Raw genomic sequence first — 25870 nt, 5'->3', positions numbered from 1 at the left:
TCTTGCTTTATTTAGCACAACTCTAGACGATGAACTTGATATAAATATTTGCAGTTTTCTCGGTTAAATGGTTTGCTGGCATTCTTCAAATAGTTTCTGCAGCTACAGCTGAAATTCTGACTAGATGAGCAAATGAGAAAGCCAATACATGTACACCAAGTCATTAGTGACCCTAGGCTTGCATATATTTTCCCAGGTCTGTGAACCTTTCATGCAGAATTTTCAAGCAAGGAAAAAAAAAAAAAAAGAAAAACAGTAAAACATGCAGGTGGTAATAAAAGTTAAACTGGGAATAATATAAACTAGAAAAATACCTGGAAAAGACAGTATTAATCCAATAACCCTTAATAAATGTTAACACATGAATACATCTAGGAATAATTCAGTAACATTTATGCTTCCAAAACTGTACAAAGCTGAGAAGGCTAGAATGTGTGCTGGCAATGGAGTAGTTATACCAGACAGCAAGATCGCCAGTAATACCAACAGATAAATACTTCAAAGGAGCAGTATTTTCCATCTTGCAGCAAAACTGCAGTGTTACAGTCAGGAATCAACCTGCTCTGGTGAGCAATTTGATACAAAAAAAAAAGACAGGAAAGTTTAAAGAGTTTAATAGATTAAACATAAGACATGGGCTGAAACAGATGGGGGAAGCAGACAAAAGAAAAACAGTTATGAATAGTACATAGCCATTTGCACAAAAGGTATGCCAAATAACCAGAAGATCTCTCTTAGTGAGTGTTCTGTCACATAATTTTATTGTGTGTTATATGTATTATGAGTGTAAAATGATTATAATCACATCTATTATAATCACATTTGGAATCTCTTTTCAAATGCTGCAAGACAAGAAGGTAAACAGAAGAATCAACACACATTTAACACCACTGTCATATCTGACTAGCTTGATGACCAGGTTACATGACGAAATGCTTGGCTAAGCAGGTGAAAGGACTGCAGGTAAATTATCCCTTGACTTTAGGAAGGTCGTTGACACCATCTCCTAGAGCATCCACATTTGGGCGTAGGAAGGTGGGTCAATTAAAGTCTCATTCCCCTCGTCTTGGCACTGGATGGGTTGCACCTAAAACTGTGGCCAGTTTGGACCTCCCAATCAAGGAACCAGGTGGTGAAACTGAAGGGTCCAGAAAAAAATCTACCAGAATTGCCCAAGCCTTAGACCAGCTGTTTCGTGTTAAATGGCTATGGGAGAAGCTGGCAAGGGAGAGGCTATGGCACAACCTAAAAGAAACCTGCAGCTTTTTTTAACAGCAATTATAGAACTGATGAACTCCGATTCTTTTCACTAACAGCAAATGGTCTAAGGGTCAGTGCCCACAAACTGCAGCTTGCGGGTACTGCAGCTTGCAGCTACTGTGCAGGTACGTCAAATATGCCAATAACACTTCTACCAACCAGAAACACGTGTACATGTATCATACTGAAAGAAAAATAGCTATTTAACCTTTTAGCTGTAGGGAACAGGAGTTGGGGCCCTCTAGACTATCCAAGAGCTCTTGGCGCTTTGCTGTGTTGCTTCTTGAGGAATCTGACACATGAAAGTGAGCAACAACTCTAAGACCAACGTGGTGGCTTCCTGGGTTGGGAAAGCGAGCACTCTGGCCACAAACAGAACACGTTGCTGCAGCGCCTGGAGAAGCGCAGCAAAAGCGCTCTGCTCAAACACGGCTCCGGCGCCACAGGAAGCCTGGCAAGAACCAGGACGAACGGATGCGGTTACTTGCAGCGTCCGTAACGTTTCCGACCCGTAAAGCAAAGGACACAACGCGCCCGGAACACGGCAGCCGGGCGCGCTCCCTCCCGCGGAGCCGTTCATGGCGCCCAGCGCCCTGCCCGCCACAGCCGCCCCGCGTCACCCGCGCCCGCCGAGCGTCACTTCCGCCGCGCCGCGCTTCCGGCGCGTGAGGCGGGAAGCGGTGCGTTTCTCGGCTGCCTCCGAGGCCGTGAAGGGGCCGTTGGCGCCGTTGGCCTTGCGGCTGCTGTTGAGGTCCGCGATGGCGGCTGCGGGGCGCCGCGCTGCCGGGTCGTGAGCGACATGGCGCTGGCGAGCAGGGCGGCGCTGCGCTGGGCCCGGCTCTGCCGCCCCTGCCTGCCGGCCCGGGCGCCCGGGCTCTGTGCGCGGCCCTACAGCGCGCGGCACAAGGTGGGTGTCCCCCGGATCCCGGCTGTTTCCGGACACTTAAATGGGGAGATTTAAAAAGTGGATATTCTCTCTCTCTCTGTCTCTCTCTCTTTTTTTTTTTTTTTTTTAAAAAAAAAAAAAAAAGCTTGATCGTGTTTCATTCATAGCAAAGTTGTCTTAAATTCTTTTGATCGTTTGTTTTTGTGATTTTATAAAATGGTAACTATAGTACAATTCTGACTGTATTGAAAAGAACCAAGGCTCTTTTAAAGACTTAATTATATTTCATGCAGAGACAGTATCCATGGATTGTGAAAAGGGATTTCTGTTTTTCAGGAAAAAATAGATATTTCTACATATTCTGCCGAAAGTATTAGAAACTTCAGTATTATAGCTCATGTAGACCATGGCAAAAGTACGCTGGCAGACAGACTGTTGGAAATTACAGGTAAGTGTTCTGTTTTCTTTCTTGATTGTGGGAAGGGCAAGACCAAGCTTGTGAGATAAGCTTTTAATGAACCTTTTAGATCTCCACCTGAGTGTGACCATGGGCAATTTTACCTGATGCTTGTAAGAGAATGGATCTTTGCATCCATTCTGGTGTAGAATGGTTTTCCATTCCTGCTTGAGATTGGTATTGTGGGAGCTGTGAGGTTATGAGCTCTCCAGTGATCCGAGTTGGAGAATTCTCATTCCTTTAAACGTCAGAATAACTTAGTAGCGAATTATTTTTTCCTACTTCTTACTGTCTGGTTTAGATGATATTTTGTAGCCCCTTTATACAGGAAAATATTCTCATAGAATCACAGAATAGTTGAGGTTGGAAGGGACCTCTGGACATCATCTAGTCTGTTCAAATAGGGTCATCTAGGACATGTTGTCCAGGATTGTGTCTGGCAGTATTTGAATATATCCAAGGAAGGAGACTCCACAACCTTCCTTGGCAGCCTGTTACAGTGCTCTGCCACCCTCACAATAAGGTTTTTTTTTATTTTTTTTTTTGCTTAGGTTCAGGCAGAATTTCTCACTCTTGTGCATATTGCTTTTTGTCCTGCTGCAGGGCACCACTGAAGAGAGTCGGGACCCATTTTCCCCTCCCTTTAGATGATCTCACACAGTGACAAGATCCCCCATCAGCCTTCTCTTTTCCAGGCTGAACAGTGCCAGGTCTCTGAGCCTTTCCTCATTGGAGAAATGCTTTAGCCCTTAATCATCTTCATAGCCCTCCGCTAGAAGACCTGCTCCTGTAACTCCATGTCTTGTACTGGGGAGCCCAGCACTGAAGCCAGCACCTCAGATGCAGCTTCACCAGGGCTGAATAGAGGGAGAGGATTCCCTCCCTCGATCTGCTGGCAACGCTCTTCCTTGCGCACTCCAGGTTACCCCAGGCCTTCCTGACCCCAAGGGCACATTGCTGGCTCCTGGTCTTCTTGTTCAGCAGGACCCCAGGTCCTTCTGCAGAGACCTGCTTTCCAGCAGGCCGGTCCCAGCCCGTCCGGCTGCCTGGGATTGCTCCTGTCTAGGTGAAAGACTCTGCACTTGCTTTTGTTGAGCTTCATGCCCATCTCTCCAGCCTGTTCAGGACCCTATGAATGGCAGCACAGCCTTCTGATTAATCATTATATGTAACTTCATGTATAAAAATCTATCTATCAGATACTTAAAGAATATTTTTTAAATGAAAATTTAACTTGAACTTAATGAGACAGAGGTTTTCTAGCTCCATTTGCAGCTGTCAGAGTTGCTTGTTTTCCTAGTTATTGATGTTTTTAATGATTGCTTATTTGGAGGGTTAATATTCAGGTTTAAATTTTATAGTCGTTTTCAAATTATGCAATACTTACTAAATTATGCTATGCATATATAGGGTAAGATGCTAATGAGATGTTCAAACTGTTTTTTGATCTTAGGAACAATTGCTAAAACTGACTGTAATAAACAAGTGCTGGACAAGCTGCAAGTGGAACGTGAAAGAGGGATTACAGTTAAAGCACAATCTGCATCTCTCTTTTATAGTCATGAAGGAGTAAACTACCTCTTAAATCTCATTGACACACCAGTAAGTTAAGTATAAACAGCATTTAATTACACGTACTCTTATTTAAAAATAGAGATAAATAGCTGTTTTCTGTCTTTTTGTGATCATTAAATGCTTTGGTTTTTTTCTTCAGTAATTATCTTTTGAATGAACAAATATACAAATAAAAATCTCTCAAGGTAGAAATCTTTGCCAACTACTCAAGTGTTTGTAGTTTCACATACATAATTTTCTCCACAGGGCCATGTGGATTTCAGCTATGAGGTGTCACGGTCGTTATCTGCCTGTCAAGGTGTCATACTCGTAGTGGATGCAAATGAGGTGAAGTTCTTCATTCTTTTTTTTTTTCTGCTTAGAATTTCAGCAATTTCTTTACGCAGCCTATAAAGTTCGTTGGTTCTTCAATTTTTCCAGCAGTACTTTTGCTTCTGGTCTAGTTCTGTAATAATATTATGTTGCAGAAATACAGTAATGACAGTTTAAAAAAGCTATAGACAAATACTTTTGTACTTACAGGTGCTGCAGTTCCATGACATAGAAGTAAAACCACAGATTAGTGAAGAATCAAATCGTGCTTCCTACAGAGCATGAAGAGTAGGTGGCTGTCTGTGGCAATAATACCCATCGGAGTACCATCAGTCAGTTCCTAGCTGAAAGGCATTTGGCTACACTGTGGGCTGTAACTACCTGGTTACTGTCTCTAATTGTCTTCTGTAGTACAAATTACAGAAGCTTACAGAAATTTAAGCTACAGCACAGCATAAAACTGTCAATAAATTTATCATGAAAATCTGTAAAGTTTTATAACCACTGGATTAATGGATTCTGGACTGATCTTTCAGGAGAAGCAGGAGAGTTAAGGGGCAGAATGTTTTTAAGATGACACTGTAAGTTTATGAAACTTCTGACAAAGTTTGGGCTAGGACAGAATTGAAATCAAAGACTTTGGATATCCTTCTCTTAGTATAGTGCTAAAAACATTTTAAAAATTCAGTTAACTGTAACAGGAGGGTTAGGGGATCCTGATTTTAAATATGGACATATTTACACAGAGCATTTGGATGTTTTCTTTTTTATAGTATATTTATGATTAGATTGTACAACAGTCAAATCAATGTTACTTTCTTCCTGTATCATTTTTCCATTTGTTTCTCTTAGTGGGAAAATATCTAACTTCTTTTCTGTGTTTATGAATGCTTGCTTCTTCTCAACTTGGTAGGAAAATGAAGTTTTTAAGTAAATTTTGGTATTTAAGGGTAATAATTGCTAGTTGTCCTGTTTATATTCACATTTTGAAAAATTGTTTATATGCACATTTTGAAAAATGATCCTGTGATTTTTGTTTTTTTCCTTAAGAATATGTGTAATCAATTACCATTAATTATTTTCCATTCTCCCAAAGAAGGAATGGATTGAATAGCAAAGTAGTCTTATTTTGTATGATATGCCAAAATATAATCAGTAAGATCAAATGTTTAACACTTTTAATGCATGTTTTCTAGGGTATTCAGGCTCAGACAGTGGCAAACTTCTATCTTGCTTTTGAAGCACAGCTTGCAATAATTCCTGTCATAAACAAGGTAATGAGGTTTTAGAATTTTATATTTAAATAGTAACTAAATAGTAAATGTATAGCTAATTGATAATAAATGTATCCTCAAGTAGAAGGGTATAATGAAAAATGAGCCTAACTAATATTTAATACAAACATTATGTATTTTCTGTCTGCTCCATGTTTTAGAGTAATTGGTTTAATAAATACACATAAGCATTTTCTAAAAGCAGCAGTGGAAAAAAAGTATTTGTGGAGTCCACGTAGTAATTACTCAAGTTTAGACGTACTGTGTAAACTGCATCTTAATAAGGAAGGATGGGCCTGTTTTAGTTTGGGGGGGGGGGGGAAGCTTGAAGCAAATAAGGGGTATGTTATGAAAAGCAACTGACTATTGAGATGATATTGTTCAATACTGTGTATTTTGTGTTGCTGAGAATAAGCTGAAGTTATGGCTTTCCGGGGCCTCAGATTGACTAGATGTAAAATACAAATGAGATTGTTCAGGTGATACAGTTTGGAACCCATAACATCCAATTTGGACAGGCTTTAATCAGAGGAAATCATAGAATCATAGAACGCTTAAGGTTGGAAGGGACCTCTAGAGGTCGTCTAATCCAACCCCTCTGAAATAGATTGTTATTATAATTATTACTATTATTAAGCAGCTCAGATTGGATTGCTCATTGTTTAACTTAAAAGTGTTTTTTTTGGGGGGAAGGGAGAGGTAGATGCAAGTTGTGCTTGATGTTTGATCCTATAAACAAGCCTAGGTAGTATTTATGCTTTAAAATTACTTAGAACCTTTGTTCAATACCTCATTTGTTCAATACCTCCTTTTTACATTGTCTAATAAAACAAATGATAAAGGGTGTATTTAAAGTCTTGTTTGCTCAACTTCAAAAAGAATCTTTTCATAAACGAATAAGTTACTGGAATTTTTAATGTTAGTGTGTGATTTAATTTGTGAAATTGTCATTTGTTCCTAGTAAATAATTTTATTCATTATAAACTTGCAAAAAAACTTTCATGTCCAGATCTCTAGAAATTCTTTGCTTAATTTTAAGCCACACTATTGAAAGCTTTTTGATAAAGATCTTTCGCTGAAAATGCATTTATAAGTAAATGGATAAATATTCCTTGACTTTTATTTCTGGGTACTACCATACTGAATCATAAGATGAAGTTGCTGTATGTTTAGCAGTGTGTTGTATTATAGATTGACTTGAAGAATGCAGATCCTGAAAGAGTCGAAAAACAAATTGAGAAGCTGTTTGATATCCCTGTAAATGAATGTATAAGGGTAAGATGTTTTCAAGTTTCTTAAGATGACTGTTCCTAGTTTGTAGTTAATGAAAAATAGTACACATAATAAATGAACAGGATGCTGTCTGTCTCTAACATATGTTATGAATTTCTTTGAAGATTATTCTCTCCTGGAAGATGAGAATGGAGAAAAAACTTGTCAGTTAAGACATTCTAATATGACTTGATGATGCCTCAGATGAAATTATTCTAATTTTGAAATACTTTTTTGAGTGGTATCAACTGTAGTAACCAAAAACTCTCTTAACTAAATAAGACACTAATAAATACTAAATGAGTGTAAGACAGTTGTCTTATTTTTGATCTTGTTTTAGATTTCTGCAAAGCAAGGAACAAATGTTGAAAGAGTTCTACAAAAAGTAATTGAAAAGATCCCACCGTAAGTTCTGTATTTTAATTATGAAGCCTTATAAGGTTAACTAGGAACCTGAGTTACATTTGTCCAGCACTGTACTGAAGTCAGTCTGACATGAAAGCTGAGAAGTGAGCCACTAAGGATGATACTTTTATAAATGTTTATATAGCTTCAATTTAGAAACAAGTTCTGTTTTTCACCATCAAGCTCACTCTTTCAGAATCTGTGTTACTGGTTTCATACATTGCATTGTTACTATGATATAGGTTATTGAAAGCTCCTGTTTTTATGTAAAGTTTCACATCCTGAACTTGAGCTTTGGAACAGACTTTTATCTAGGAATCTCATGCCAAAGTTGCTAAATTTCAGTTCCGTTTCAGTCAGCACACAGCTCTCTATCTTTTCCTCTTGCTAGATAGTGATTCTAGTTAAAAGAAACAAGAAGGAAAATCCCAAGCTGGTTTTACAAGGATAGCAAACCCAAAATGTCAGTGGGCTTTTTTTAAAAAAAAAAAAAAAAAAAAAAAAAAAAAAAAACTCTGTTGTTGGAGTGTCACTGTTGATTTGTTGTTGTTGTTGTTGTTGTCCCAAATAAACTAATATTTCAATAACTACTTCCCCACTTGGGAAATGGGGTTGGTGGATACACATATGTCTTCGGTTTACTTGTGCAGATATTGCACATATAAAAAATAAAATGAGTAGTAAAACACTGAAGTGAGGAATGCTATGGGCTTGGTATGCTGATAATTACTCCATAGTGTGGTCTGTAATAATACATAAATGTTTTTTCTTTGTAGGCAGAGGGGGAAAATGGGGCCATTGAATTCAATACATGCATCTCAATCTGCTGTTTTGCATCTTTTGTGACAGACCCCAAGTTAATACTACTGATCCGTTGAAGGCCTTAGTGTTTGACTCCACCTTTGACCACTACCGAGGTGTCATAGCTAATATTGCACTTTTTGGTGGGGAGATTCAAAAAGGACATAGTATTGTGTCTGCTCACACGAAGAAAAGGTATGAAGTTCATGAAGTAGGAATACTGACTCCAAATGAACAGCCAACACATAAATTGTAAGTAAAAATTTACTTGAGTAGAACCAATAATAGATTGGTGTGACATACAAAATATGACACTGTATGACCCAAGTTAGCTCACCTGTTCAATTTTTGCTTTGAGTGATAAAATATGGGAGAGATATGGTGGTTTTATTGTTCTTGTTTCTTTTGGTGAATATTTTATTAAAATTTGTAAGTGCGTGAATGCTTAATGTCAGTCTATCTAGTCATGCTGAGGCAAAAGCATGCTAAACAGGAGAAATAATGCCCTTTCTAAGCACATAATGCTGTTAGGACAAGAACCTATGGTATGTAATAATAATAATAATGAGTACACACACTAACCTAGTGTCACTGCCCATGCTTCTGTGTCTTAGATGCTTGAAGTTCCCCTTAGCTCCTGCTTTCAAACTAGGAGTAGTGCAGAAGTGGGAGTCCAAAACTAGATGTATCTTTTAAATGTAACAGATGTACAACTACTTCAGTCAACAGATGGTTCATCATTTCAGACAAAGGTTATAAGTTAGAGGAGGAACAACTTAAAGTTTGGCATTTGATTGTGGATGGGTTTTGAGGGGTGGTTTATTTGAATTTCTGGTTGAGCTGATAGTTAAAGGTAGCATCTCCACATAATGCAAATTTCATTTAGATATGCTGGACAGGTGGGCTACCTGATTGCCGGAATGAAAGAGGTAACGGAAGCCCAAATAGGAGACACACTGTTCATGCATAAACAGCCAGTGGAGCCTTTGCCTGGCTTTAAGTCAGCGAAACCAATGGTCTTTGCAGGTGAGGAGTAAAATTATTAAAAATGGAATTATGTTTATACAAATTTATTCTCAAGAGTAAGTACTAGACCTCCTGAAAGAACAAGAGTGTATTAAGAGTTGTGAGGATTAGAATTTTACCAAAGTTAAGTTAGCAGAGCACATGTCATTTGTATAATTTTAGCTTTGTAAATTTTTTTTTTTTGTGGTGACTTAACAGATAAAACTAATAATCATTGCAGATCGTTTTTACATGAATGAGAGACTAACATTTACTTTTAGCCATGATTATTACTTCTATGGCCACTACAGTCTTGATAGCTGGAGAAGAAAGGTTGATACTTGGAAAAATGAAGTCAATTTTTTGAACTCTTCATCTTGATAATCAGGTTTATATCATTTTTTTTTCTTTTATAAGCTAGCAGCTGTTTCATTTACTTTGCTAAATGTGATAAACTATTAAAGCTAATTTTCAAAATGATTTTGTAAAATACTCGATTGTAAGGTTAAGTGGTTCTCTTGAGCTACTGTCACTATCTTTTACTTCAGTAATTACAACCAATACTATGAAAGATGGCTTCAGAAAAAAAATCCATGTATCATTTCTTAAACTTGTTTTGAGGGAGTGGATAAAACTCACTTAGGCTAGCTCATGAAGGGCATGTTTACTGTCAGTGAATGTAGATGGAAAGTGTAATCCTGTAGATGGGTATCTCATGTCTGTGTTGCTTCTTGGTGTAGAACAAACAATTTTTTTCTGAACAAGTAAGAAATCATACAGTAGGATCTATTTTGAGTGCTAATTATACAGACAGCTCTGGTAATTCATTTTAAAAAATATAGAAACGTTAGCAACTTTCCTAGTTTTGTATGACCCACGTTTTTGCTGCTAGTATTTTTTAAGGAGCATTTGGGGGAATTAGTCTGCTTACTTGTTTAGCAACAGACTTACATAGCAGCCCTGCAAAATAATGTTTGCACACATTTGTTTATCTTACACAACTGTAAAAGATTAGCTGATCACAATATTCCTAGCAGAATAGTTTGGATAATCACTGTTTCTTCTGAGGCAATGTAAAACTTGATTGCATTTACTGTCTTCATGCTAAGAGGTATTTGAAAGTTAAGTGCACACTAAATCAGATAAATCTGTTTATCACTCCTATCTAATTTGTTTCACAGGAATGTATCCTGTAGACCAGTCAGAATACAATAATCTCAAAAGTGCTTTGCAAAGACTGACGCTGAATGACTCCAGTGTAAGTGTTCATCGTGACAGCAGCCCTGCTTTAGGAGCTGGGTGGAGGTGAGGCTCTTACACTACTTTAGTTTTTCAAACTGGTTATAAATTGTTAATGCAGATTTAAGGCAAATTAAAATTTAATTTATGTTAATTCGAGTTTAGAAACTTTAATTCAAATTAATGATAGATGCAGATTGTCAGCATGTGAGCCCGTATTTGCAGGGAGTATAAAATTCGTTGTGATTGGTGGTTTCTGAAGACTCCTGTTCAACTGTAGGATTTTGACTTGGTCTTTAGGAGTTTCTTTGCTATGTTTAATATTGCCAGACCAAAGCGTAAACAATACGGGGAAACAATACACTGAATTTCTAGGGGCTTTACAAGTACTTTGAAGAACAGGATTTTTTTCTTTTTTTTTCTTTTTTTTTTTTTTCCAGGTTGGGTTTCCTTGGTCTGTTACATATGGAAGTTTTTAATCAACGTCTGGAGCAAGAGTATAACATGTCTGTTATTTTGACTGCACCTACTGTTCCATATAAAGCTATTCTTTCCTCAGCAAAGTTGATAAAGGTATGTTAAATTTATTACAGCTTTATGTTAATGGCTAAAAAAAAGTTTAAATTCCTGCTATAATAGAGACCTGCACCTTTAAAATATCTAGTAGTTCTTTATTTTAAGGTGAACATTAGAATCACAGAATATAAGTCTTAATTTTACTTCCCACTTTTACCTTCCAGCACTCTGTTCTCATGAATTTCACCTGTCCTTGAAAATAAGTGAAAAAGGGAACACCTTTTTTTGCTGTATTCTTTTTACACACATACTGATTGAGCTGTATTACCAACAGGTGAAATTATACTTCCAGGCAGATTTCACATGTCAGAAACCATGAATGTTTTCAGGAGTGACTTAAAATGATGCTGTACATGGTGGCAGGGGTAGGTGGAGAAAAATGAAGGTGGTCATGATCACGCAGCCTGTATTTTCACCACACTGCAGAGAAACCATTTTTTCTAGCTCATTTTGCAAGTGGTGATAGACTTAGATGGCATATTGACAGCATCAACATATATTGATTTTTTTATTTATTTTTGATATAGAAGCCTATTTTTAAGATCATGCTTGGTATAAATTTGAGTTGTATAACTCACAGATGTTCCCAAACAACTGAAAAAATTAGACCATACTAAAGGTCTGTCTCTCTGGCTCCATCTCCCCATTTTTTTTTTCCTCCTGAATTCATAATTCAGTATATTTCTTTATAAAATCAAAGTGCCTTTTTTTTTTTTTTTTTCCCCTCAGGAGTATGGTAGAGAGGAGATTACTATTATCAGTCCTGCTCAGTTTCCTGATAAACTATCAGTATCTGAATATTTGGAACCAACAGTTCTCGGCACTATTGTAACACCTCAAAATTATATTGGGAAAATAATTGCTCTGTGTCAGGTTGGTATATAGTTTCAGTTTTGTCATTTGTATTTTTAAGCTCTTTACGATAAATAATAGTGAAGATACTAGATAGTGAGAAATTAAGTATCAGTGAAGAGTATCTTTGGGCAGTGATTATTAAATACACTTCTTGAAGGAGAATAGATATTTTAAGCTCACATATAAAATTTCCTTTTCAACTACAAAATGCTTATGCTGAAAGTTACTGTTCAAACTCAGTGACTATAGAATACCTGCTCCAGCATCCTGCAGTAGAAAAGTGTATAGCTGGTTTTGTTTTCCTGAAGGGGGAAAAAAAACAAAATCTGCAGCAGAGGAATAAGAACTATTAATTTATATAAGCAAATTCACCTAAATGTAACTTCTGTCAGTATTTTGCTGAGGTTTTATACACATTTTCAGTACTTCACTGAAGTATATTTAGAATGGTCATGGGCAAACATGTACCCTAGGTGCATCTGAATTATTTTTAAGTGAAAAAGTTTTTTTTTTAAATGCCATAAATACATTTTTATATAATTCCTTTGCAATATTTTCATAGCTTTTAATCTTAGTATTTCAAGTTATGTAATACAAAACAATGCAGTACTTTATAGAGGTAAAACATCTATTAAAAAGTAATCAAAAAAATTAAGAACATCCTGCTGGCAGGAAGATGAGCCTGCCACAGCTAGTGCATAATACCCTGCTGAAAGCCTAATTTCACTGAGTTCGTGATCACTGAGGCACTGAGCAGAAGCTGTTAAGGATTTCAGAAATTCAGTTTTTGGAGAGAGGTATATTTGAACTATTTGTCTAGTTAAATTGCAACAATTTCTTTAATTATCGTTTTGTGATTTCTTATTTGTTCTGGGACCTAATCAAACTAACAAGTTACCCTGAGGCTTTAAAGATTGTAGCTTTCTAGTGTAACTGGGTAGCTGTTTATTTTGTTGTAGAATATTTCTGTCAAGGGGAGTTGAAACATTTTTATTTGTCTAGGATCGCAGGGCAGTCCAGAAGGATATGTTGTACATTGATGAAAACAGGGTTATGCTGAAATATCTCTTTCCATTGAATGAAATAGTGTTGGATTTTTATGATGCTCTTAAATCTCTGTCGTCTGGTTATGCAAGGTAACTACAACTTCTTCCTCTCTCCTTCTCCAGTCCCCCAAGGCAGGGTAATAAAAAGAAATATCCTTGAGTAGAAGACCTAGAAAGGCACAAGGAAAGAATATTTGTGCTGAAAACCCAGTCCGGTTATCTCATGTGTGTGATTTCTGCAAATTCTGATGCTAGAAAAATGCTCAGCTGTTTGGCAAGAGCCTTTCAATTTAACTGAAGGGAAAATGTTGCAAGGCAAGTGGGCTTGCATCATATGAGACTCAAGTGCTCTTATGAACCTTACGTGCAGAGATTTCATTAGTAAGATACATTATGTTTCAACAGGACTAACTGCATTTTCTATTTTGTAAGCCTAAATTTTAACAAATGTTTTAAAGGGCTGAACTTGATTTGATTCTCTGTTTCCTTAAATACACCTTATGAGGTAAGGGAAATCTACCATTTTGGTAAAGTTTGGTAGAGATCTCTCTCAAACAACTGTCCAAGAATTATGCTGGATTTCCTTTTATTTAGGTGTGATAACAATCAATATAGCACTACCATATTTCTCGAGTTTGATTTCCTAATTGGCTCTGAAATTTTGCTTATGTACTTAACACTCACTAATCATGCTAATGATATATTTTTATGCACACACCTATACAGGGGTTTATCTAAGCCAATTAAAAGTACGTTAAGTCAGATAAAGTACTTTAAAGTACTCTGAAAGTTTGTTTGTTTTTTTTTTTTCTCTGGTATTTCAGGTCTGATCATACATGATAGTATTGGCATTCCTCACCTTTGTACTTAAATATAAGATGCACATAAATCTACTCTACAACTTTGCATCTCTATTTTAAGAACACTTGCCAGCTGACATACAGATAGCATGGCTTGGAACAATGGGGTTGGAAATGAAGAGAGAAACTGGTTGCTGCAGTAATGTGGGTTATATAGGCAGTCTGCCAAATGGGAGGATGAAAAGAAAACAGTCTAGCGTTGGCGCTTGATTCCTGCGGCATCAAGGATGCTGTCAAAAAGCTCTGAGGAGCTCTGTTGAGTTGTTTTGAACTGAAAGGAGAAGCCTCTCTGTATTTTGATGAACTCTTAGGGAGTGCAGGAGGAATGTGGATTCTTGATAGGCTTACCCTGCCCAGTAGCTGGAATATGGAACGGAGGATGCCTTCTGCTGCCTGGGAGCACAGATTATTTATGCAGTAAATTGCTCCTCCAGTATTGAAGAGGGGTGCAGAAGTGGATGAGCAACAGTTAAGAAACTTTAAAAAACTGTGCTCCTACTTTAACTTTTAGCAAAGTGTTTTATTAAAAAGTGTCCATAAAACTTAAAATATCTGGAAAAAAAATACAGAATATAATTTTCACAAAGTTGCCACTAACTTTGAAATTGTTTTTCTTTTAGTTTTGATTATGAAGATGCAGGATACCAGGCAACAGACCTTATCAAAATGGACATTCTTTTAAATGGAAATCCAGTTGAAGAACTGGCAACTATCACACACAGGTAGGTTGACTGTATTCTCTAGTTCAAATAACTATAGACTTGTTACTACACAATAAAAATATGTATCTTACGATGAATGTATTTTAAACACAGCTTTGAGGATTTCACCACATCACTACTTTTGGAGATGATCTGAAAAAGAGACCTTTTATAATTAGGGCAGAATTAGGGAATACTTTTCAGTTGAAACAAATCTCAAAAATGTTTTGCTTTCCATTCTCAATTTAAATGCTAGATAAAGTATATCTGTAACAATGAGTTGGGGAAGGAAATACAAGATGCCAATCTCCTGAAAGGCTGGCAAGTTGAAGACACACCAGTACTGGAAATACCAGATTTATCATTTATAGTGTTTTATTATTTAGTATTGAAAAACTGAAATTTCTGTCCTCAAGTCATTTCCGTTCTATGTAAGTTTGCTATTGTCTTGTCTCCAGACAGACTACAAGGGAAATGCAAGTAGTACTTAGAGGATGTAATTACCTCAGAAACGGTTGCTAAAATGTTTGAGTTTCCCTAAGCAAAAAAAAAAAAAAAATCAGTTTCTCAGAAATTCCTCATTTCTGCCTGTTTACAGCATCTCATGTTTTTGCTTTCTCCCCAGACAAAGTTTCTATAAGGCTCCTTTTCTGTAATTTCATCATATCTCTACGATACCCTTACTTTGTTTAGAGAATTCATGCGATTGACTGGAATAAATCTCTCTGCTGTACATGGACTATTTAAGATATTTCATGCATATGGAATGTGTATAATAATCTACTTGCCAAAATAGAGTGGCCAACATTGTTAAAGGTGGCTAATGCTTTAATTTCTTGGTCAATTTGGCATATATCCCTGAACTGTCTCTGCTTATTTAAATTAATACGCTTTCTTTTACCTTGGTTTATCAACGATTTTCACCTCACGCTCAGAATTCTTTCTCTTCCTGCTTCAGTTGTTCTCAGACTCCTGTAACTGTGACTAGGTTACCTCTGTTTTTATATAAAGAATTATGCTGAGAGAAACTTTAATTTATCCAGTAGTGTCCTAAATATCCAATAAAATGTGCATGTTCTAAAATCATAATGCTTAAAAACATTAACTCTTTATGATGTGTTGTGTAGGTGACTGAAATGTAGCATTCATTTATTACCACACAAATGCAATTTTTTAGAGAGACGACACAGTTGTTTCTGGTGTGTGTGTGTGTGTGTGTTTAAGTACTTGTTTTATTGCTTCAATTTTTTTTTCTCTTTCCAAATTCTAAAGTATGTGGAGATGTTGAATGTCTTGTATTTTGCTTAGCAGATGACACTTTAGAATTTTTATAGATAAAGAAAAAATATTTTCATAATACTTTTTCTGACCTATTATGCCAAAAATCCTTGACTTTCTAGTTTAAAATAGCAGTTGAAACTGACCGTAATCAGTATGGTTTTAGTATGATAGACAATTTCTATATGTATTATGAATATTTAAAATTTTCTTGAAGATCTGTTTATGTAACCTTGCTGTTTTATAAAGTGGGTGGCATGAAGTGGTACTTATGCGATGCAAAATTATAATCTAGCCAACCTTAACATTTGAGTTTAAAAGACGATAAAATCATTTTTCACAGACACTCTGATCTATATATGAGGTTGTATTGCTTCTTTTAAAGGTGCTATTATCTCTTTCTTTCAGGGAGAAGGCATATGCCACTGGGAAATTCCTGTGTGAACGTTTAAAAGATGCTATACCTAGACAGTTGTTTGAAATAGCCATCCAGGCTGCTATTGGCAAGAAAATTATTGCAAGAGAAACGTAAGTGAAACCATTTTACCATTTTACCCTGCTATAAGATTAACTGGGGGAAAGAAGCGGGAATTGCACACTTAATGGATGGAGTATAACTTGCAGTACCTGTATGTCCACTTTCTTTTGGCTAGGAAGAAAGCTTCTCACTAATGGAAAAAGCTATTAAAGCTATTTGAGGAACAGCCGAATCTCTGAAAAATTCAGCCAAAAAAAAAAAAAGACTGAGCAATGCAGTTAGTTACAAACAAAATGTGTTGCAAGCTCAGCACACACTATTATTTCTTAGCAGTAGCACTTGCTTTAGAATAATTTCCTTCATTGTTTTTATGCTGTATTTGGGCTGCTGCTGTTGAAATAGAATTTACACTTATTTCCACAATTGAGAATTTTTTTTAAAGAACTTTTGTATACAAAATTAAAAAAAAAATTCAAGACAGTGTATCTTAAAACAGTAGAAAAACAAAGTTAAGCCTTTTGATAACTCAGTATTTAAGATTATTATAGGGGAGAATCACCACTGATGACTTGCATTGTGTTCTATTTTACAGGCTGAAAGCTTACAGAAAAAATGTTGTGGCAAAATGCGTAGGTATTTTTGAGGTTTCTAGTGCATGCGAACCTAATAGTCTTGCTCATGTGATAGGTGTCTTATGTAGAGATCAAATAAAGTTGCCTGTACTTCTAAACATCAATGTACTGTTATCAGATACTCTTTAAGCTTTTATTTTAAAATGCAGTTCTTACTTTTTCAGATCCACATTTATAACTTACAGCTCCACATTTATAACTTACAGCTGCTGCATAGTGTAATGGCTTTTTCAAAGCTGCAGTCTTCTAGTGAGCTGAACAGGGTGTGTGTATTCTGGGTTGTGTGTATATACAGTAAACATATACATCCGTGTGTGTATATACATACAACCCTATAACTCCACACCATTTTCAGGCAAAATAAAAGTATATAAAAGTGTGTCTCTAGATGCTAATTGTGATTGGATTTTTACTTGTGTTTTCACTGATTAATCATGACAATATCTTGGAAAGGCAGTACTTGAATACTGGACAAAACTGTATGAAAAATATGCTTCTTAACCATCTTGTTTTTGGATCTCTGAAGCTAGCATGTTGAAGAGATTAAAGAAATGTTGCCCCTTTCTCAAATTTGATAAGAATTCTTCTGATATCTGTTTCATGCCTAAGAATTCACCTCACTTATCTAAACATAAGCACCTACTGTCATTCCACGATGCCACAGTGTATTTGATGTGGTGTTGGAGTTGTTCTAAAGGGACTTGGATCTCCTGTAGGTGGTCTGAAATATCAGACAGACTTATGGTAATTTATATTTAGGTAACTGGATCTACCTTTCATTGGACAATTAAGCTGCTAAAATTCTTCTTGAGTAGTGTTTGGGAAAACACTACTAGTGTTTATGCTCCAAACACTAGTTTGGAGCATAAGAAAATCTTATGTGTGTGAATAATATAATAACCTTTCAAAGTAATTTTTTTTCTGTGTCCTTGAATTTAGGTAATGGGGAATGTACGGTAGTTGCATTTAAACTTACTGTTTTCTTCCTTTTTTGCAGTATGGTGGAGACATTACAAGAAAAATGAAGCTTTTAAAGAGGCAGGCAGAGGGGAAGAAGCTGATGAGAAAATTTGGCAATGTGGAAGTACCGAAAGATGCCTTTATACGTGTTTTAAAAAGACAGCCTGACAAATAGATCAGCAAGATGCAGTTGACTGGTTTCTCACTTTGCTACTGCCAAGAAAAGTGAGTTAATATCTTTATCTCTGGGAGAGGGAACAAGTGTGATTTTAAAAAGGTGCAAGTTAAGAAAAATGGCTAAAATGTACAGATGTTTGTAAATCATGAAATTAAAGATATTGTTTGACATTACTGATTCTGAAAGTATTTATTGCAACTCCACAGAAGTTCCATATTCTCAATAAAACAATAAATGATGTAGTAATTCTTACTGTGACAAAAAATAATTTTACCAAGTCACAGATATAGCCTTTTTTTCTCCCTTTAAACATGTTTTAAAGGCCTACTAAGTTAAAACAGTGTTTTCTTACATTTGAATGTTTTGTAAGACGCTAAACTAGGCTTTAGTATTTTACCTCCCCATTGGTAATGTGTCTTCTTAACTGAAGACACATTATAGGCGCAACCAGTTGTTTTCAAGGTATTCAAGAGGCATAAATACTTTTAGACCTCCCTCAGATGGGGCATATTAATGTAGCAGCATTGGAAGTGTAGCATCTGCCTTTTGCATATGAAAATTTAAGTAATTATGAAGTACTTCAAATTTGTTTTCTTTAGTCTTAGAGGGCCTGAGAGAGCACAAAAAACTCTTACGAGTATTAAAAGAAATAACATTCCTTGTAACAACTCAGTGCTTATAATGACACAGTGAGATAAAGTGCTTCAGATAACAGTTGTCTTTAATGCATCATCATTTAAACTTGCAGACATTGATCTTCTGTAAATTAACTTATTTGCAGGCATATAATAGGAACAATACACTGAAACCTGTCTACCTTCAGAAAGGAACACTTAGATTTCTTATGTATAAAGCTCAAATACCAAAAATATAAAAATCCTAAAGTAATTTGAAATACATGAGAAGAAAAAGTGGCAGAAGTTTAATGTTTGTAACGGGTATAGGTTGTTATAACACTTTAAAGGATCAGGTGCATTTTTAGGCACTGTTTTGAAATCTTATTTGCCTGAAATACACAGTAGGACTTAAGCTACCCAAAACTATTTGCACAAGATAATTTAAGGCAACCACGTGCAAAAGCTCAGTGTGCATTCGATCCATGTAAACAGAACATTTCATAGTAAAAGTTGTGCAGCTATTACAACTCAATGGTATGGACAGAGACCAAAACCATTCTCCCTAGATACACAAACGTCAAGTGTAGTTGCACTAATGGAGCCCTTTAAAAAAAAAAATGGAAATAAAGTATCATTCTCTAATACAGGCATCACACTGCTTTTGCTAAATGAGTGCTTAGGTGCTTCCCCCCTCCCCTCATGCAGTCTTCAGAAATTTGTTCCATTTAGTTACTGTAACAGCCAAAGATAGATCTCCAAGTGTTAAAACAATGTACAACAACTAGATATGGAATGTGCATATACAGAGAGACTGGACCTTTTAAAAAATACAGTACCTAGGATTCCCCATTTTAGCCAGTTTTCAGCATATTGCATAGCAGTGAATTCATCTGCTACCTAAAAATGTTGTTGTTCACCCACATGGAGTTCCTCCTCAATTCTTCCTTCAGTTTTCTTTCATACTGTACAGTGGGTCCACAAGTTTATTGTGCACATGCATTAAACCTTGGGGGGGAAAGCAACAATGCCAGCTTTACATTAGTCATAACACACTTTCAACAAGTTTTTCTATCCACATTTTTATTTGTGGAGTTTACTTCAAGCACATATCTCAAACAGTTCAATAAAAAGTAGACTGTCTCTTCAAAGAACTTAATTACTTTGTTCTTCAAGTTAGCATTATTCCTGCCTCACCCAAATACTGACAGGTTCAGCATAAACTGATCAGGGATACAAAATGCATCTCAGAACTCCAGCCTACCTCACAGCAGACTAGTCAGAGAACAGACCTGGAGTATTGCCAAATAAATTCACTGAATGCATGCCAGAAAGCATGCCAGAAAATCACTTTTCTTTTATATTAAGGCAAAAACTGAAAAGCAGCAAGGTTTCCCTTGCAAAAATTTTTTCCATAATTTGTAATAAAAATCAGATTATTAATAGATACAGCATTCTAGCATTGTGGTGCTACTGTCTTTGTGATTGCTATATTTCTGTTCCTACACAATAATAGTCTAGATATTTTTAGCTATTTTCTTTTAAGGCAGATTCAAACCTTTCTATCTTAGCACATTTACTATTTTGCTCATTTACAAGTCACCATAATGTAGAAGACATAAATCAACTCTAACATAAAAAGAGCACTGCACCTTTTTAGCAAAAGTATTACCTACCTATCTCTGTCCCACATTTAATCACTTTGGTTTTAACCTCATGCCACCGTAACGACTAACAGAAGTGACTAATCCATGTTCAATAATCTGCAAATTAAGACTTAAGCCTAACATCAAACTAAAAATTGATTTCTGCAGTTACACGAATGTAAGTATTGGGCAATATTAAAATAAGGAAGAACACAGATTTTCTTAGAAACCTGAAACTCAAGTCTGGCAGTAGGGCACATCCCAGAGATTATCTGTAACCAAGAATGCATCATGTGGCAAATTTACTGTCACTGTAGCAACAATAAATTTGAATATTTAACTATACAATCAGATGTTATTTAAATGACCATACCAGGCAGTATCTGTTTTCAATCTGTATACAGTTACTTAAAAATACAGATATTGTTTTTGAATAAGTGATACATTCATCCTACTGAACAGCCAACAGCAAGAACTGTGGGTTTTTTTTTTCCTTCTTAATCTAAGGTAATGTCTTAACTTCAAGTTTTTGCCTTCAAGGTTTTTCGTTTTGTATTTTGCTTAACATAATAGTACTATTGAAGAAGACTTTCTCAGATTTCATGAAACACAAGTATTGCTTTGACCTACAAGGAAACGAAAGCCAGTAGTGTAGGGAAAATAATAAATAGACATTCAATTTAAGAGTCCTTGATGAAGGAAGAAAGTATTAACTGCAGTCACTTTGCAGTCACTGTTCAAATTAGAACCTACATTAGAACTCCAAAGCCTTCTGCTTCCTGTCAGTTTCTTTTCTAGAAAAGGAGATAATTCCCCACTTTTCCCACAGGCATGAAGAACATTTACAGGGACTGCCACTGCCATATTTCCTGAGGGATATTTAAATCCTGTTGGTCAAAGCGTGTTTCAAGAACAGAGTTAGAAGCAAGAGCTGATATTTGCAAGGCCCATCCACTTGATTGATGGGAAGAAAAAAAAAATCTTAACATTCTTTATATCAAAGGAGAAGCCTTGCTACCTATTTAACTCGAGTATTCTTTGAGTACGTATATGTTTATATAGTTTCAGAGAGGCATGCACAGGTGTGGACAAAGCTTTCTGGCATTAATTCTTCTCTGCAAAGTAATAAATTCAGAAAAAATAGTTTGGCCTCACTCTCCGAAGAGGTAAATAGAAGTAACCTTTCCATTAACACAGTTCAAGTAGATTTGATATCAACCTCTTAATAGGTTTTCCAAAAGTTACCGGTAAGTAGAGAAGAGTTTATTCTAGCTATCAGCCAGTGTGATAATTTATTATCTACTTCCAAGTTTCATACAGTATCTTGATTTTTTTTAAATGGTGAGACATTTTAGTAAGTAACTAGCAAAGTTAAATAGTCCTTAAGAGCTACCTAGCATCTTTAGTCTAACTTGAAGATCAACACAGAGAAAGAATTCCAGATTTGACCATTGATTTTCCTTCCATCTTAGAAAATCAAATGGATTTATGACTCAGGAAAATTCAGCTCATTTAAAGTAAATTTCTAAAAATTCTATTTCTCTGTGTATATTACAAGATAATTAATTATAGTGTGAAAGAATAGCATCTATTCACATACTGTAGCCCTTGATTTTTTAAAGCAAGATTGAATATCAGTGTCATACCTACTAATTCCTCACTAATATATTTACATCTTCTCTGACCAAAGCTTGTTTGTGTAAAGTATTAAAAAAATAAATTAAATTAAAAATTAAAACATTACCCACAAGTAAGCACACTAAAGATCGTAATTAATTTTGCAATCTGAAGCATCTATGGACACCAGTATTACAATACTCTAAGAATATTTTCATAAATAAGTCTAGATCTCAGATACCTCAATAACAGTGAGAACCTCAATTCAAGTGAGAAAGACTACCATTGTGATATAAACATGACTTCTCTGCTCTCACCTATATTAGCACAGTAACCACAGCTCCACAGAATTGCATACAGCCTCGGCAAAGTGGAACAAAACTGTGAAAGCAGGAATTCCCTGTGACTACCAAAAATTCAGTGTTACCTTAAAGCTACCTAAATATACCTACTGCAAATATGAAAAACACTCTAAGTGTGCAAAGTATTAACAGCCAGTATGGACTGTATGCAAGATGTCCTCAACTGACTTCAAAGCCTGCATCACACATCAATTTAACTAGACAACGCTTTACAAGATATCAAACTGCCAGTCATAACAAAACAAGTCATAACCAAAGTATACTGGAATATGTCATGATTAATACATCTCTCGAGTATCCTTTACCAAGACTTTCCAGTGTGTTTATGACCAGTATTCTAGACACAGACTGCTGCTCTTTTCTGAACATGCAGTTGAAGATTACTCAACTACAATTCAAAGTGAGAGCAAAGGAAAGACCTTATTCAAAGGACTTTTCAGGAACATCAGCTGACATACTCTGATTTCATGTGTAAGAAACATTGTGTCTCTTAGCATTGTTCCACTCAAGACATAAATTAACACTTCTTGTATTGAATATATTATATGTTAGCTACTCTAATGTGTTGGAAAGCCCAGACTTAACATAATTTTAAATTTAGTTTCAAATATGGGTAACTCTTCTAATTCAGTGCTCACCTTTAAAGTACTTTACAGTTTTAACTCTTAATTCTAAAGTAGCATCTTCATCACATACAAAGATAGTGCGAGGGTGCTGCTGGAAAGCAGAAACTGTCCACATATGATTGACCCCTTCTTCAATTGCTTTGTACAAAGCAAAAGCTTTATGTGCACCTGTTATAAGAATCATCACCTGCAAAAGAAAGGTCTCTGTTTACTTTCAATCCCAGTTTATCTACCAGCAATGATCTTGAAAACAGATACATGCAACTAAAACTAAAGGAGTTCTTACTTCTCTAGCATCCATCACTGTACCCACACCAACTGTTAGCGCCATAGTTGGTACTTTAGATAAGTCTCCATCAAAGTATTTAGCATTTGCCAAAATGGTGTCCATTGCTAAAGTCTTTAATCTTGTTCTTGAAGACAAGCTTGATCCTGGTTCATTGAATGCAATGTGGCCATCTGGACCAATGCCTTTTCAAAGTTAAAAAAAGTAAATCATTCCAGAGCTACAAGTCAACAGATATCCTCAGACATTGTAAAAGAAAAGCTTAAGCATGAATTCTTTAGCCCCATGCTTTCAGTAAAACACACTGAAAACTTATTTCAGAGTAAGTTACTATTGGAAACTGGACACCAACCAGTCTGTTTTGATATTCATATTGATTTTTGTTAGTCACAGAACTTTATTATACCATATTTGCAAACAGACTTTTTTTTTTTTTAGCAATTTTCTAAAAATAGCCACTACAGATCTGGTGCATTTGTTTGCATTTTAATTGATCACAGAATGTTTTGTCATACCTCCAACAAACAGATCAATCCCCCCAGCTTCTTCTATTTTCTTTTCAAATGCATCACATTCTGCCTGTAGATCTGGAGCGTTTCCATCAAGGATATGAGCATTATTTGGATCTATGTCAATATGCTTAAAGAAGTTATTCCACATATAAGAATGATAACTCTCTGGATGATTTCTGGGAAGTCCTGCAACCATTTAAGTGAAGTTAATACATTATAAGATTTATTTAACCCACCTTCATCATTCCACTGCACGTGTAACAAACATGGCATGGAAGACTCCACCAAATCAAAGAACAATTTGAAAGAACATTTGAGCTTTTTCTATTGCTATACAGCAAGGTAATTGTCTCAGTGCATTCACTTTGCACAAACATCAAAAAGATAAGATGTTCAAGAGAAAAGTGACAAAGTACTTCCTGTGAGAGTATTTCAGTTCGTTACAAGCACTGAATTGCTTGGTATCTGCTTGGACCAGCAGTAACTCTTTGCACTTTTGAGAATAAATGTGACAGACACATGCTTAAATTACACAATGCACATAAATCTAGTTAGAAGCATAAATGTATCAGAAATTGATCTTGTCCTCTATCTAGATATATTTAACAGCTTTAAAGGAGAAAGTTTCAGTGTACCAGTAATTAACACCACAGCTTACCTACGTATTCATCCATATTGAAAGTCTTTACATATTTGAAAGAGAGATCTCCATTCTTGTGATATTCTATCAACTTCTTGTAGCATCCCAAAGGCGTACTCCCTGTTGAATAAAGTTTTGACACTGTGCTGTATATCCACACAACATTTTCAGAATGCATTTAAATCTCTCCATAGTTAGAATTTGCTACAATGTTTTTCAACAGAATTAAAAGAAAACTGTAATTTTTCATCTATCATTACCATAACTTTTTTAAACAAGAAAACTTCATATTTAAGTTAGAAATATGTTGGGAGTATTATCCAAAAAAAAAAAAAAGGTATAACTATTTTGGTATATAACTATTTGGTATATAACTATTTGGTATAACTATTTTCCCACAGAAATGGTATCTGTTAGCAAAGAGGTAAATGCCTTTTTAGGATTAGTCAGTTACATAGATTTTGAAGAAAACTTGCCTGTTGGTAGACCAAGTGTGAAATATTTTCCTTGACTTGGCTTGAATTGGATAATACGATTACAGATGTATTTTGCTGCCCATTCACTAGCCTGGTCATAATCTTCCAGGATTACTAGTCGCATTATGGCAGTGAGGAACTTGTACAACAAAATGAACTTGAACCTGGGGAAAACGTTAAAAGTTTAAAATAAGCACCACAAATATCTATAAGCCTCTTAAATAAGAAGAGCTAAACAATCACCTTTGATAGTGATATACAGCAAGCCATAGTAAGAAAAGGGTGTTTTACTTGCATAAATTTTGTATTCTTGCAGTCCTAACTCAAAACTGCTGTACTGTGGAACAATAAACAAAAAAATCTACAGATTCTAAGCAATAAATACCAGCCAGTTATTAAAATTCATACATAAAATTAGAGCAATTTGTGAGAAAAAAAGAGCTGAAACAAGACAAAGACACATTTTGAATTTTGATCTTTTACAAAGAAAAAAAATAGTATCCCTGGCAAACAACTCGTTTTGCTTGGAAAATAAAAAATAATAATAAAAAAAACACTTGCTTTGTGTTTCATGACAGCAGCCGGTGTGAGGAGAAGCAAAACGACAGCAAAAAACATAAACATCTCGCAGAAACAGAAGCGTTAACGGATCGAGCCCAGCGCCCGCCCCCGGCCCAGCGGCCCCTCCCGCGCCTCCCCCCCGCGGCAGGCGGCGGGCCGGGCCCCCGCGGCCCCGCTCACCCCGCGGAGCCGGCGCCGCTGCAGGCGGCAGCGCGCAGGGGTCGCCGCCCGCTCCGCTCCGCTCCGGACCCCGCCGCCCGGGCCACCACACCCGGAAGCGCCTGGCGAGCAACGGAAAATGCCTCGGTGGGGCGCGGCCGCGCATGCGCGGGGCAGCGGCCGTTGGTGGCGGGAGCGGCCGTTGGTGGCGTTTGGGCTGTGGCGTCGCCATGGGGTGGCTCTGGGGGGTTGGTTTCTGCTCCAGTGCTTGAAGCAACTGCGAAAGCGATTGCTTGTGGTTATTGAGGGGGAGAGAAAAGG

General features: G+C 36.3%; 2 protein-coding genes across 4 annotated transcripts; one reads left to right on the top strand and one right to left on the bottom strand.

The window, feature by feature from the left end:
- The first annotated feature begins 2027 nt into the window (after positions 1–2027).
- Positions 2028–18075, top strand: GUF1 (GTP binding elongation factor GUF1). Of its 3 annotated transcripts, XM_088524745.1 has the most exons (17): positions 2028–2167; positions 2483–2594; positions 4057–4205; positions 4425–4505; positions 5687–5764; positions 6956–7039; positions 7377–7441; positions 8291–8494; positions 9129–9268; positions 10429–10552; positions 10927–11059; positions 11792–11935; positions 12920–13053; positions 14444–14545; positions 16211–16330; positions 16873–16909; positions 17910–18075. In XM_088524745.1, the coding sequence occupies exons 1-17, from the start codon at positions 2060–2062 to the stop codon at positions 18045–18047; spliced, it is 1953 nt and encodes a 650-aa protein (XP_088380871.1). In that variant the 5' UTR covers positions 2028–2059; the 3' UTR covers positions 18048–18075. The 3 variants fall into 3 exon arrangements, with proteins under 3 accessions (XP_088380871.1, XP_088380872.1, XP_088380874.1); XM_088524746.1 differs by lacking the exon at positions 16873–16909; XM_088524748.1 differs by lacking the exon at positions 4057–4205 and having other exon boundaries at positions 2059–2167.
- Positions 18076–18832: 757 nt separating this feature from the next.
- Positions 18833–25619, bottom strand: GNPDA2 (glucosamine-6-phosphate deaminase 2). The gene is made up of 7 exons (XM_088524741.1): positions 25571–25619; positions 24826–24993; positions 24372–24469; positions 23717–23899; positions 23202–23386; positions 22928–23102; positions 18833–19672 (listed from the first exon to the last, which is right to left on the bottom strand). Exons 2-7 carry the CDS (start codon positions 24951–24953, stop codon positions 19614–19616), a joined length of 828 nt encoding a protein of 275 aa, XP_088380867.1. The 5' UTR covers positions 24954–24993; positions 25571–25619; the 3' UTR covers positions 18833–19613.
- Positions 25620–25870: the final 251 nt, after the last annotated feature.

This window comes from Tinamus guttatus, unplaced genomic scaffold (assembly GCF_059628265.1).
Source record: "Tinamus guttatus ecotype Peru unplaced genomic scaffold, ASM5962826v1 Tinamus_guttatus_pri_ptg000213l, whole genome shotgun sequence".
Classification (NCBI taxonomy): domain Eukaryota; kingdom Metazoa; phylum Chordata; class Aves; order Tinamiformes; family Tinamidae; genus Tinamus; species Tinamus guttatus.
Note: the sequence above shows the minus strand (reverse complement) of the source record. Positions and strands in the feature narration are given on the sequence as shown.